At 37.8% G+C, this 14,944-nt stretch overlaps 1 protein-coding gene across 7 annotated transcripts in view; it reads right to left on the bottom strand.

Moving 5' to 3' along the window:
* LRCH3 (leucine rich repeats and calponin homology domain containing 3) overlaps positions 1–14,944 on the bottom strand; it is a 120,592-nt gene that overhangs the window by 34,972 nt on the left and 70,676 nt on the right. For all 7 annotated transcript variants that reach the window (XM_044252122.1, XM_044252125.1, XM_044252127.1 and 4 more), the window contains exons 7-10: positions 13,382–13,475; positions 12,303–12,423; positions 7,829–7,977; positions 3,776–3,852 (exon numbers count right to left, since the gene is read on the bottom strand). In XM_044252122.1, the coding sequence (XP_044108057.1) occupies positions 3,776–3,852; positions 7,829–7,977; positions 12,303–12,423; positions 13,382–13,475 (441 nt within the window). The remainder of the gene's footprint in view (positions 1–3,775; positions 3,853–7,828; positions 7,978–12,302; positions 12,424–13,381; positions 13,476–14,944) is intronic.

Raw genomic sequence — 14,944 nt, 5'->3', positions numbered from 1 at the left:
ACACTGGCCTACATTATACTTCCCTAAATTTAAAAAAAGGTAATACGTAAAAAAGTAAAACTTAAGCCATACTCTTGTTCTCTTTCTCTTCACATTTCTTTTCCTATATTGGTTCCACATCTTTGAAGTATTCACAAAAAAATTTTTTTTAAATTTCCAGATATTAAAAAATAAGTTTAAAAAAATCTGTTTTTTGTATTTGTTTTTTAAAGATTTTATTTATTTGACAGAAAGAGAGAGCACGAGCAGGCAGAGCAGCAGGCAAAGGGAAAGGGAGAAGCATGCATGCTCTCCACTGAGCAAGGAGCCCAATGCAGGGCTCGATCCCAGGACCCTGGCTGGGATCATGACCCGAGCCAAAGGCACCCGCCTAACTGACTGAGCCACCTAGGCGCCCCTAAAAAAACCTGTTTCATATGACTTCAAGAGGATAGCCATATTTCTTACCTTTACTAAAATAATTAAAATACCACCCCCTAGGGGTGCCTCGGTGGCTTAGCTGTCAAGTGTCCACCTTTGGCTCGGGTCATGATCCCAGGGTCCTGGGATGAGCCCTGCATCAGGCTCCCTGCTCAGCGAGGGGCCTGCTTCTACCTCTCCCACTCCCCCTGCTTGTATTCCCTCTCTCCCTGTCTCTCTGTCAAGCAAATAAAATCTTAAAAAAAAAAAACCTAAAAAGCTTTGATGGAATACATCATAATTTTTTTCTAAGTTATAGAACAAATTACTTAATAACTCCCTTAGACAAGGTTTAAAATAACACTGAAGTTGGGGAAAAAAAAAAACTTCCTTAATTTTTTCTTTTACTAATCCTTCCCAACATTTATCTTATTAGCACTCCCAGGCAGTACACTCTTAGTCAAAAATTTTCAAGAGAAGAGTAGGTTGGTAGGGTAAGATTTCTGGCTGAAATATAACCAATAAAGAATGAGACACAAGTGAGTCCGGTACTGTGACTAGTCTGGGAGAAGCAACATGGGGTAATTGTTAAAATTATGGACTTTAGAATTAACTGTGACCTAGTTTGAATCCAGGATCTGTCACTTTTTAAATTTTTTAATGATTTTATTTATTCGAGAGAGAGCACAAGTGGGGAGAGGTGCAGAGAGAGGGGGAGAAGCAGGCTCCCCACTGAGCAGGGAGCCCGACATGGGGCTCAATCCCAGGACTCTGGGATCATGACCTGAGCCAAAGGGAGAGGCTAAACTGACTGAGCCACCCAGGCACCACCAGGGTCTGTCCCTTAATAGAGGGTGATATAAATGAATATAGGTCTGGAAGCACAGGCTCCAATAAGGGAAGATTCCCTCAGTGCTGGCAGAGCAAGAATTTCTAAGAAAGTCATAAAACTAAGAACACTGGGTTAAGGTTAGATAGGCAGATTTTTGGCCCCTATGATTTCCACCCCCTGGTGTTACTCCAGTAAATGTGTTAAATGCCAAAAAGGACTTTGCCGATGAAATTAAGGTTCCTAACTGGTTGACCTTGAAGTGGAAAAATTATCCAGATGGGTCTAATGTAATCATGGGAACTCTTAAAAGCAGAAGGTGGGGGCAACTGGAGGGAGGTGGTCTAAGCTATAAACTTCAGCTATAAGATAAAGGAGTACTAGGGATGTAATGTATAACATGATGACTATAGTTAGCATTGCTGTATGATATACAGGAAAGTTGTTAAGAGAGTAAACCCTGAAAGTTCTTATCACATGGAGAAAGAAAATTTGTTATTCTATTTATATGAGATGATGACTATTAACTAAACCTATCGTGATCACTTCATAACATATGTAAATCAAACTATCATGTTGTATGCCTTAAACTTATGCAGTGATTGGGGCGCCTGGGTGGCTCAGTGGGTTGGGCCGCTGCCTTCAGCTCGGGTCGTGATCTCAGGGTCCTGGGATCGAGTCCCACGTCGGGCTCTCTGCTCAGCGGGGAGCCTGCTTCCTCCTCTCTCTCTCTGCCTGCTTCTCTGCCTACTTGTGGTCTCTCTCTGTCAAATAAATAAATAAAATCTTTAAAAAAAAAAAAAAAACTTATGCAGTGACTTATGTCAATTATTTTTCAATAAAACTGGGGAAAAAACAGAAGAAGAAAGCAAGAGAGTTTGCGATGTGACAGAAAGGGAAATCAGAGACTGAAAATGTGAGAAGAGATTCAAAATGGCTTACCATTGCTGACCTGAAGATGGAGGGAGCTAGGAATCAAGGAATGTGGGCAGACTCCAGAAGCTAAAAATGGAGTCTCAGCTGATAGTCAGCAAAGTAAGAGGGACCTCAGTGATAAAACTATATGCAACTGAATTCTGCCAACAACATGCATGAGCCTGAAAGTGGCTTCTCCCCCAGGGTCTGCAGGTAAGAATCTAGGCCAGCCAGTGCCATGCCTTTATGAAACCCTAAGGAGAAAATGAAGGCAAGAATGAAGGTCTGCCCACACTTCTATCCTATAGAACTGAAACATTATAAACTGAAATATTATGTCTTAAGCCACTAAATATGTGGTAATTTGTTACATGAATATTAGAAAACTAATATATAAGGTAACTAAGGAAAAAAAAAGCTGGCTTTTACCTTGTGAGTTTCTATTAAATTCTAGAAATCTTGAACTTTACTTATGATGGATGCAGGAGGTAAGAGGGACAGGAACCTCGCAAAGTGGAAAAACACAATAGCAAACCCCCCTCAATATAAGGATTCAAGGCAACTAAAAAGCCATTCTGAGATAAATTTCAAAGATATGAAATTCAAGTAAATCCCCAAGAACTAACTGATAAGACTAAAGAAGGCCAATTAAGAGATTTTTCTTTCATTCTTCTCCCCACATTTTCTTTACTCATCTGTATCTCGGTTTCCTAAACAACTTTAATATCCCATCAAGTATAAGTGAAGATCTATGAATGACACTTTCTACAGAGGAAATTTACTGTTGTTTAAGAACAAGTTTATCAAGTCTACTGCTTTAAGACTTCATAAAAAGAGAGAGGAAGCAAAGACCCAAAGGCTGTGAATTTTTCAACTACTGTGATATGGTGTATGCAAGAAACGTTTGGAATTCAAGAATAAGCAGCAGTGCTCTAACTGGTCAAGTTATTATCAGAAATATTCTGTGAGGTACTAAGTGTAGAGAGAAGATCGTATCAATTGAGATAGGAAGGAGGAAGCATACTGATGTCTCTGTCTGGCTCCCCATTTCTAGTCCAAAGTTTAAGCAAAAAATGAAAAATAAAAAATTCAGGACTCATGGGACGCCTGGGTGGCTCAGTTGGTTAAGCGTCTGCCTTTGGCTCAGGTCATGATCCCAGCGTCCTGGGATCGATTCCCACATCAGGCTCCTTGCTCAGCGGGGGAGCCTGCTTTTCCCTCTGCCTCTGCCTACCATTCTGTCTGCCTGTGCTCACTCTCTCTCTCTCTGACAATAAAATCTTTAAGAGAAAAAAAAATTTTTTCAGGTCTCCTGAAACTCATTTAGTCTTCTTTATGCATAAATTCAGACATATCACCATAAAATCTCACTGCCATTAAGTACCTTCAAATCACATAATTATACACGTAATGGTTTAGGCAACCTGAATTTAGAATCAATAAATCAATTTTACTTCTTTTTCTATTACATGAGCACAAAGCAAACTTTCACTCAGCTCTACAAACACGGTATCTAAAACAGAGTCTAAATATCTTCAACATACATACATCTGCACAAAACCAAAACCATTTCAATGCTCTTACTAATGAGTTTTTAAAGATTGAAACAAGCGAGAATTGGTTTTTTCAAACCTGTTTTGATGTGAGTATCTTCTCATGTCCTCTGTTTTTTGAAACTCCCTCAGAGGTACTGGCTTTATGGGTGACCCCTAGGCCAAAAAAGCAGAAATAAATCAATTTAACAGACGTATTTAAAACATTGTCGCTGCATAATCCACATCTGACTTGGCATTTAGGGATCTACAGATTACACTAAAAAAATATTTTTAAAAAATTTTCAAATGTGAATTTTTTTTTTAATGTGAAATTTTTATGTTTAAAATATTCATTATAGGCTATGTTACTGCTTTGGTAAACAAAACACTATTCATAATCTCAAAATACTCTTTAAAAAAGATTTCCTTCTCACTCTATTATATAAATTACACTGACCATACAGTAATATCTACTATATGCTAAGATGCTAGAGCTTGGAGAGGATCTTAGGGGTCATCTAGTATAAACTTCCATCCAGACAGGAATTCCCACCTGCCCTTCCCTGACTTGTGCTCGACCTCACTTGTGTATTTCTAGTAATAAGGAGATCACTGGATGGATTACATTTAAAAAAAAAAAAAAAAGGATTTATCTGACAGAGTGAGAGAGCACAAGCCAGGGTGGACAGAGAAGAAGCAGATGTCCTGCTGAGTAGGGAGCCCGACATGGGGCTCGATCCCAGGACTCTGAGATTATGAAGTGAGCCAAGGGCAGACACTTAACTGATTGAGCCACCCAGGCACTCCGGGCAGATTACATTTCTTTACTTCTTTATTTATTTACATTTCTTTACATATCATCACAAATTGTTACTTATGTTAGTCATACAAATAGTCCTGGGGATATTGGTGGAATATTAAGATACAGCAAAAAGTAATTTCTATTTATGGTAAAATAGGGTGTTAACAAAAAGAAGAATATTGACAATTTAATTTATTTATAAACTAAAGAATTAAGGTCATTTCAAAAAGACATGACTGAGGAAAACTGAACTGTCCTCAGTGATATGGACCACATATTGAGAAATAAAATTACAAAGAGGCTTATAGGTAATCACAGCATTTATTTTGTCAAAGAATGGATAGAAACAATAAAATCTGATTTCAACACCAAAAATAAACATTAAAATGGGTATTCTTTAAGGGAAAGAAAACAACTTATCCAAAAAAGTATCTAAAAAAAATCAAATGTAAGGGATGCCCGGGTTGCTCAGTCAGTTAAACATCTGCCTTTGGCTCAGGTCATGATCTCAAGATCCTGGAATCGAGTTCCATATCAGGCTCCTTGGTCAGCGGGGAGCCTGCTTCTCTTTCTGCCTGCCGCGCCCCCTGCTTGTTCTCTCTGACAAATAAATAAATAAAATCTTAAAAAACAAAAAATAAAAATCAAATGTAAAACTATTTAGAGTCTATCTCCAAGAAATCTAGGTAATCATATAGAACTAGAAAATCTTCTTTGGTGAGCCCTGCAAAGGGCTAAAGAGAACTGTTTTAAAGTCAGGCATTAGGATCATATAAAATGAGATATAATGAGAGAACTCTGATCAAACAATAATTACTCTAATTTAAGTGAATATGCCTTCTTAAATAAACAAAAATCTCTCCTAGTATGTTAACATCAGTGACTCAACACACTGGTTTTACATACTGCCATTATCTAAAATTATTGCAAGAGGTACATGAAATTTTCATGACGAATGTGACATTGGCTTAATTTTAAAAGTAAATGTAATACCGGGCCTCTTGGGTGGCTTAGTTGGTTAAGCAACTGCCTTCAGCTTGGGTCATGGTCCTGGAGTCCCAGGATCGAGTCCCATAATGGGAATACCTGCTCAGTGGGGAGTCTGCTTCTTCCTCTGACCCTCCCCACTACATGCTCTAATAAATAAATAAAATCTTTGAAAAAAAAAGTAAATGTGCCCTATAAACACGTTATACCCTATTTCATCATAATACCTCTAAGTATGAGAAGTACTGTAACAGAATTACATAATAGCAGACTGTTTAAAATCTCAAATAGATCCTTTTTTGTAGCAACCCATTCTTAGATAGTAATCAAGAATGTAACACTTTAGGGGTGCCTGGGTGGCTCAGTCATTAAGCACCTGCCTTTGGCTCAGGTCATGATCCCAGGGTCCTGGGATTGAGCCCCACATTCGGCTCCCTGCTCGGGGGAAGCCTGCTTCTCCCTCTCTCTCTCCCCGGCTTGTGTTCCCCTCTCGCTGTCTCTCTCTGTGTCAAATAAATATATAAAATCTTAAAAAAAAAAAAAAAATACAACACTTTAGGTGGTTGTTAAACCATCTAAAATAATGTACCTGGGTGGCTCAGTGGGTTAAGTCTCTGCCTTCTGCTCAGGTCATGATCTCAGGGTCCTGGGATCAAGGCCTGCATCAGGCTCTCTGCTCAGCAGGGAGCCTGCTCCCCCCCCCACCCCCCGCCACTCTCTGCCTGCCTCTGCCTACTTGTGATCTCTGTCAAATAAATAAAATCTTTTAAAAAAATAATAAATAAAGAATACTGCTTCATCACATTTTTATAGATGCCAAATTTTAGAAAACCTTATGAAACAGAAGTCATAAAGAGCGTTATGACTGAGAATCATAAAGACTACCACACAAATATAGCTGGAATTAAAAAAATATATATTATAAAACAGCAAAAACAATGGATTAAAAAAAAGATACAATTTTTCAGTAGTAGATAACAGGCATTTTTATTTTTAGTAGAAAACCTCATCTATACATAAAAAAATAACTACCCATAAAATAATCAAAGAGAAAGACCACAAGGAAAAAAACTCCCTTTAAGATTACAATGTGCATTGTTAATCTTCATTTTTTGGCAAAGTAGTCACCCTTTGTTCTAGTAAGAATGTTCATATCCTGAGTCACATGTAGTTTCATTAATTTCCTGGTACACTATTGCTGGGCTGCAGGACTTCGATTTAAATATCTTTATCCAACTTTAAATATAAGAGTGTCTTCTGAACACCAACAAAAAATACTGTTCAAAAGTCTTCAGACAGGGAAACTGAAGGATTTTTTTTTTTTTTTAAAGAATGATTAATATCGTTCCACAACACATCCCACTTGAGTGATTATCCTCTATTTCTAAAAGGCTAAATACATCACTCTCTAAAAAGGCCCCGAGTGTTTCTCAAATAACCCCTGCTCAGAGCTTGGGACCAACTCCAGACATTAACATTACACACACTGAAGTGGAGCCGTTTCATTATGCTGACTAGATACGCTGAAGAATGCAATTTCCACTGGAGCCCCTTGGGGGATTGGCAGTGATTCTACTGTGGGCTGAATGCTCATTTGTTTTCTAAGGCAACTCAATGCTCTACTATAAGAGATACCCAAGAACTATAATGGCAAACAATTTATATTCTGTGTGACTTAGCATAAAAGATCCAATATAATTAAGTGCATTATAGAAATTCTATGGTTAAGTTTGTATGTTGCTCCAAAGTCTGCAGTTTAGTTTGATCCTTGTAATTACTAATGAAGCTATGATGTACCAGTTGGTAACAATAAAAAGGCAGTAAGAACAAGGTGAATGAAAAGCATTACATTCATTTGCATTTTCTTCAAGGGTATAGAATACTCTTAGGACTCCTCCTATTCCTTCTCCAAGATTCTGAAATCTGTTTTTTTGTTTGAAAAATAAAGTTAAACCCTGGGACGCCTGGGTGGCGCAGTTGGTTGGACGACTGCCTTCAGCTCAGGGCGTGATCCTGGAGTCCCGGGATCGAGTCCCACATCAGGCTCCCAGCTCCATGGGGAGTCTGCTTCGCTCTCTGACCTTCTCCTCGCTCGTGCTCTCTCTCACTGTCTCTCTCTCTCTCAAATAAATAAAAAAAAAAAAAAAAAAAAAAAAAAAAAAAAAAAAAGTTAAACCCTATTAAGTAGGGTGACTTTTTACAATAAATCTGAAAAATTCAGTCATGAAATTGGGACTGAACTTTATAAAACAAATAATTGGGCCTAAACCAATAAATCACTAATATGACAGAAATTTATACCATCATGAACTGTTTTTACTAGGGGACAGCAACATATTTAGGCTTAAAAGTGTGTACTACCTCATGAGAGATTCGCCGTTGTTCAATGTACGCCATAAACTGAGAACTGAGGCTGTCTGGTTCCAGGCCTTTGGGCTGTCTGATCTCATCCTCTTCCTCCTCCGCAGTACAGCTATCGATGTAGTCGATCTGGTCCAGATCATGGTCCACTGTCCATAACACACAAACACACACCAGAAAAGAATAGTCAAATTCAACAGCCAATAAACACATTCAGTTGCATTCTTTCCTTTTCCCTAATATTTTCTATTCTGAAAGTGGGAGGAGTGAGAAGAAGTGTAAATTAGGTAAGCCTTTCTTTTTAAGTCCATGGCCACTCACAAAAATAAGTTCTAGAAAAATCTTAGTCCTAATTCACTAAAGAATGCAGTAATTGATACTAATTATGGAATTATAGACCTTTAATATTTCTTTTTTCTTTGGATAGCTCTTTACTGTTTTAAACCAGACAGTTTGAGTTTGTGAGACAAAGAGAGGAAGAATAATTTTTAAACATTGGGGAGTACATATTCTTTTAAATTGCCCCCTTCCCCCCGTTTTAGTTTAAGGGCTTAATCCTACCCTTCAAGGAACTGGGAGGCAGGAAACCTAACATAGTCAAGTCAAAATGAAAGAGAAAGGACAGGAGGAAAGTGGACTCAGAAATAAAGAAACAGCTGTTGACCACTGTTTCTCTTCCTGTAACTGTTGTCCATACTTAGAACAATGATTTTCTTATTTAAAAATTTATTTTCTAGAGGTCAGCAGTGTAGATATTTTGTAGCAGTTTGGAGACAGAGGGAATCATTTGAGAATTTTTGCTTCTCAAAATGCTTTGGGGTAAAAGGCCTATGAGTAAGATATAGCCATATCATTATTCTAATATGTTTGGGAGTTTTCTATTACGTTTAAAAAGTAACATTTTTCTTTTTTAAGATTTTAATTTTAAGCAATCTCCATACTCAACCTGGGGCTCGAACACACAATCCTAAGATCAAGAGTTGCATGCTCCATCAACTGTGGCAGCCAGGAGCTCCCAAGAGTAACTATATTTAAAAGCTGGCTAAAATGGCATAGTAGGGGCAAAAACCTTGCTACTAAGCTTTCTAAGGTTTCTCCAGAGACTAAACCCCAACCATTATTGTATGATGTTCATCAGACTACTTATAAGTGACAGTTGCTGGGAATAAAGAACTCAGAGAAGTTTATTTTTCTGTTTTCAGATTTAATTATTTCTTTCCTCTTTAAAACAAGTTTTTATTTATTTGAGAGGGAGAGAGAGAAAGAGCAGGGGGAGGAGCAGAGGGAAAAGGAGAGAGAGACTCTCAAGCAGATTCCGTGTTGAGAATACAGACCAAATGAGGCTCAATCTCACAACCCTAAGATCATGACCTCAGCTGAAATCAAGAGTCGGACACCTAACCACCTAACCATAAGTAAACCCTCAGATTTACTTATTTCTAAAAATTTCCATATTGGCCATTAATAAAAAAATGAATTTTGAGTTACCAGAGTTAATAATAACAGGTAAAAGGATACAAAGGTTATAAATCTATATCCACATTAGAAACCAGGTACATAAATCCATCTTTTTCAATGAGCTACAATTTGTGTGACTAAATAATTAATGGTTCATTTTAGGACTACTTCCCAAGAAAGCAACATCACCTTTACACAATATCTAGATCAGTACAGTCCAAGAGAAACAGAATGCAAGCCATAAAAGTGAACCATATAAGTAATAAAAATTATCTAGTAGCCACCTTAAAAAAAGTCAAAAGAAAATGTGACACTCATTTTAATAATAGATTTTACTTTGTCTAATATATCTAAAATAGTGTCATTATAGCATGTAAGTAATATAAAGTATTACTGATATTATACATTCTTCCCCGCCATGTTAAATTCTTCAAAACTCCATGTGTATTTTACAGTTATAGTACATCTTAATTTAGAAAGGCCTCATTTCAGGGGCGCCTGGCTGGCTCAGTAAGAAGAACAAGCAACTCTTGATCTCAGGGTTGTGAGTTCAAGTCCCAGGTCAGGTGTGAAGATTACTTCAATAAAGAAAAGTAAAAAAAAAAAAAAAAAAAAAAAAAAAGAAGTTAGAAAGGCTCATGTCAAATGCTCAATAACCACGTTTCTAGTGGCTACCATACTAGACAGCACTGATCAGAACAAAAGTATTTTAAGTCTGAAACTAAGGGGAAACATATCTCATATTAAAGCAAGATTAAAAAGAAAACCACTAAAATGTGCATGGAATGGTAAGTAACAGGAGTACAGAATATAAAATGGTAAGGAAAAAAAAGAGAGCAAGTCACTTAATTGAAATCATCATTCAAGGATGAAAGCTCTTAAGAAGACATCCAGGTGGCCAACAGACACATGAAAAATGCTCATCATCAGGGAAATGCATATCAAAAATACAATGAGATAGCACCTCATACCTATCAGAATGGCTAAAATCAACAACACAAGAAACAACAGGTGTTGGCGAGGATGTGGAGAAAATGAACTCTTATGCACGACTGGTTGGAATGCAAACTGGTATAGTCACTGTGGAAAATAGTATGGTGGCTCCTCAAAAAGTTAAAGATAGAACTATCTTACTATTCTGCAATCCCACTACTAGGTATTTACCCAAAGAGTACAAAAACACTAAGTCAAAGGGACATATGCACCCCATGTTTTTGCAGCATTGTTTACAATGGCCAAATTATGGAAGCAGCTAGGTGCCCACCAACAGATGAATGGATAAAGAAGATGTGGTGTGTGTGTGTGTGTGCATGTGTGTGTGTGTCTGCTGAGCAGAGAGCCTGATGTGGGGCTCAATTTCAGGACCCCGAGATCATGACCCGAGCTGAAGGCAGATGCTTAACCAACTGAGCCACCCAGGCCCAAGAAAAGGACTTAACTACAAAGAATAAAGTGATGGTTACCAGAGGGGAAGTTGGATGGGGGATGGGTTAAATAGGTGATGGGAGTTAAAGGAATGCACTTGTGATGAGTATAGGGTGGCTCAGTGGGTTAAGCCTCGCCTTCGGCTCAGGCCATGATCTCGAGGTCCTGGGATCAAGCCCCGAAGGGAGCCTGCTTCCTCCTCTCTCTCTGCCTGCTGCTCTGCCTACTTGTGATTTGGCAAATAAATAAATAAATATTTTTTTTAAAAAAGAATTTTTTAATTTAAATTACACATTTTTATTCATTTTTTTATTTTTTAAAGATTTTATTTATTTATTTGACACAGAGAGAGAGAGAGAGAAAGAGAGAGAGAGAGAGAGGGGAACACAAGCCAGGGGAGAGGGAGAGGGAGAAGCAGGCTTCCCCCTGAGCAGGGAGCCCAACGTGGGGCTCAATCCCAGGACACTGGGATCATGACCTGAGCCAAAGGCAGACACTTAATGACTGAGCTACCCAGATGTCCCTAAATTACACGATTTTAAATATCAAAATAAATAAAACTTAGATTCAGATGCTGTTGAAGAATACAATCTAAGATGAATGAAAAGGTGAATATTAAGAAATGCACTGAATTCCTGGAAGTGGTCAAAGAATGACCAAAGGGAGAATCTTAAAAAGGGAGAATAGTGGGTCGCCTGGGTGGCTCAGTGGGTTAAAGCCTCTGCCTTCAGTTTAGGTCATGATCCCAGGGTCCTGGGATCGAGCCCCACATTGGGCTCTCTGCTCTGCAGAGAGCCTGCTTCCCCCTCTCTCTCTCTCTGCCTGCCTCTCTGCCTACTTGTGATCTGTCAAATAAATAAATAAAATCTTAAAAACAAAAAAAAGGGGAAATAGTACTTTAAAAGAGAATCATGATGAAATCAGGATTAACAAAGATCTATTCCAGGTAAATAGTCTTTAATGAAGTTTCCTTCCAAGATAAAAATAAGTGAGAAACACTGTATTTTTTTTTTAAAGATTTTGTTTATTTATTTGACAGAGAGAGAGAAATCACAAGTTGGCAGACGCAGGCAGAGAGGGGGGAAGCAGGCTCCCTGCCAAGCAGAGAGCCCAATGTGGGGCTCGATCCCAGGACCCTGAGATCATGACCTGAGCTGAAGTTAGAGGCTTAACCCACTGAGCCACTCAGGCGCAAGAAATACTGTATTTTAACTGCAAGCCTGAAAACTTAGAGAAATTAAAATTTAATACCAATGGAAAACAACTTTTTTCCAATCATATGAGGAAGTCTTTAAAAGAAGAGCTGCAGGGGCACCTAAGTGGCTCAGTCACTTAAGCGCCTGCTTTCGGCTCACGTCATGATCTTGGGGTCCTGGGATTGAGCCCCACGTTGGGCTCCCCTCTCAGTGGGGAATCTGCTTCTCCTCCCTCAGCTCCTCCCCTGGCTCGTGCTCTCTCTCAAATAAATAAATAAAATTAAGTAAGAGCTGGAGAAGCTACAGATATACAAACAAAAGAAATGAATGTGAAAATGACCACTTAAAAATGCCAGTGACTGTAAAGACTGGCTGTGGTCAGGAGTTCCACTCACCTCCACCATTTGTTACTATTAAACTGCTCCGAGTCTCCTGGTACTGGCTTTCTCTTCGCAGTCTTTGTTCCTTAGTTATTTCTGCTACTCGAAGAGGCAGATCTGAAAATTCATCTGTAGGCTTAAAAAAAAAAAGTGGTACTGTTTAAAAACATCATTTCAAACTTTAGACAACACAGTACTGAAAGCATGGATATGAATTTATACTTAAGAAGAAATAGCAAAAAACTCCTGGAAATGAATAGTACAGTAGTAACACTGTCTCAACAATGTGAGTGTACTTAATGTCACTGATATGTACACTTAAGAATAAAATGGTATATTTTATGTTATGTATATTTATTTTACATAATTTAAAAAAGCGATGGAGGGTTATACATCACTTTACAAATAAACATGAATTTAAATTATCTACGTATCTGCATCGATACAGATATGATTATGAACACATCTCCTGGTACATACACAAGCAATTCCAAATTACAAATGGGCTGTGGTCTTAAGTTCATTTGCTTTGGAAAGAATGAAATAGTGCTACAAATGGGAGGTTATCAGTCTTGCTAATAAAAGCTTATTTCATCATTTAACCCAACTGAGAGCAAAAAAAGAAAGCATAACAATAACTAAACACAAGAGAAAAAAGATATAATTAATTAGACAATTATTTATCTTGATCATGTTAATAGTCTTCGCTAAGGTTCCTGTCCTATTACCCATCAGCCTATAGTCCTATCCTGTCACCTTGAAGCACCCCTTTTGCAACCTCTGCTCAAGGTCACCCAGCCCTACAAACTTAAGGCTTCGGTTATAATTGGCTCAATTCCCATTTGGCTTTCTAGGATATTAAACTATTTATACAAGACAGTAAGGTAACAAACATGTAAAATGCGTGGTAAAAAGATGGCAAAGAAACAGAGCATCATTTCTGGATGGCAGTACTCTGTGGTTTTATATCTTCCTTGGGTTTTCCATATTTTATGTAATGAGAAACTGAATCCAATTAAGATACTTTTCATTTTCATCATTTTATTGTCTCTTAATCAGGTGTTACAACATGCAGAATAAAAGAAACAACTTACTTCATTCCCTGACCATCTCTTATCACCACTGTCCACACTATTGAAACCTGAATCAAGGGCTCCATAAGGGCGACCTGAGTACAGTTCTTCATGGCTGCCAAAGAGAGACTCTAGTTGTTACTGGGTAGTTTGAGGTTTTAAAATTAACATTTGAAATAAATTAAATGCAATTTTACTAATAAACATTACCATGGCATTTATTGATTTAATTCACTTAGAATTAAATGGGCATTCTTTTGACTTAATACTAAAAATTCCAAACTAAAATAAACAGTATAATGTATACCAGTATACCAATATAACAGCATTCATTCAGTTTTCAAAAATGTCAACAGTGCCATTCTTGTTTCATCTATGCTTCTAACCCATTTACCATGTCCCCCAATGCAGGGCTTGAGCTCACTGCCCTGAGACAAAGACCTGAGCTGAAATCAAGAGTCAGACACTTAACCAACTGACCACCCAAGTGCCCCCTTCAATTCCTTTTATTTATTTTTTTAAGAGAGAGAGAATGAGTGGGGAAGGGCAGAGGGAGGGAGGGAGAATTTTAAGCAGACTCCACACCCAGCATGGAATCTGACACAAGGCTCAATCTCATGACCCTGAGATTGTGACTTGAGCTGAAATCAAGAGTCAGACACTTAACTGACTGAACCACCTAGGCACCCCTCAATAGTGCTTTTTAAAGATAAAATTCATATCCACTGAAATGTATACACCTTAGCTACATACTTGATAAATGAATTCATCTTTGTAATATACACTTCTCTCATGATGTAGGACATTTCTACTTTGCCTGAAAATCCCCACACATCCCTTTCCACAGTCAGTTCCCCTCATCATGCTATAGTGTGCTCTTAAGAGATAACCACTCTTCTGATTTTTTCACATTAAATTAGGATGAAAGGCAAAATAACAATCCCCAAAGATGTCTAAGATCTAACCCCTGGAACCTATAAATATGTTTCTTTACATGGCAAAGGGGAACTAAGGTTGAAAGTAAAAATAAGACTGCTAGTCAGTGATCTTAAAATAGGGCGATTATTTTAAATTATCTGAATGGACATAATGTAATCAAAAGGGTCCTTAAAAGTGGAAGAGGAAAATGATGGCCTGAAGATGACTTCTGGTTAAGAGACAAGGAATGTGGACAGCTTCTCTCCAGTAGCTGAAAAATGCAAGGAAATGTATCCTATACTCAGAGCCTACAGAAAAGAACAAAGCTCTGCCAGCATCTTGATTTTAGCCCAATGAGACCAAGACTTAGACTTGTGACCTAACAAAACCATAAGATAATAAATTTGCGTTTAAAAATCTTAGTTTGTGGTAATTTGTTATGGCAGCAATGAAAAAGTAATACAATTAGTTTTGCTTATTCTGGAACTCAAAAAATAGAATCATATATAATTTTTTTCTAATCTGGCTTTTTGTGTTAAGCACTCTGTCAGTGAAATTCTTGATGGTTTTAATACCTTCAAGTAGAATAGATAAATTATTTAAGTGTAGGCATCACTTAAAAACAAAAACAAAAAAAAAACTCCCAATCTGCTTTTGAAAGTAGCT

The sequence above is a fragment of the Neovison vison genome, chromosome 6 (assembly GCF_020171115.1).
Source record: "Neovison vison isolate M4711 chromosome 6, ASM_NN_V1, whole genome shotgun sequence".
NCBI classification, from domain to species: Eukaryota; Metazoa; Chordata; class Mammalia; order Carnivora; family Mustelidae; genus Neogale; species Neogale vison.
Note: the sequence above shows the minus strand (reverse complement) of the source record. Positions and strands in the feature narration are given on the sequence as shown.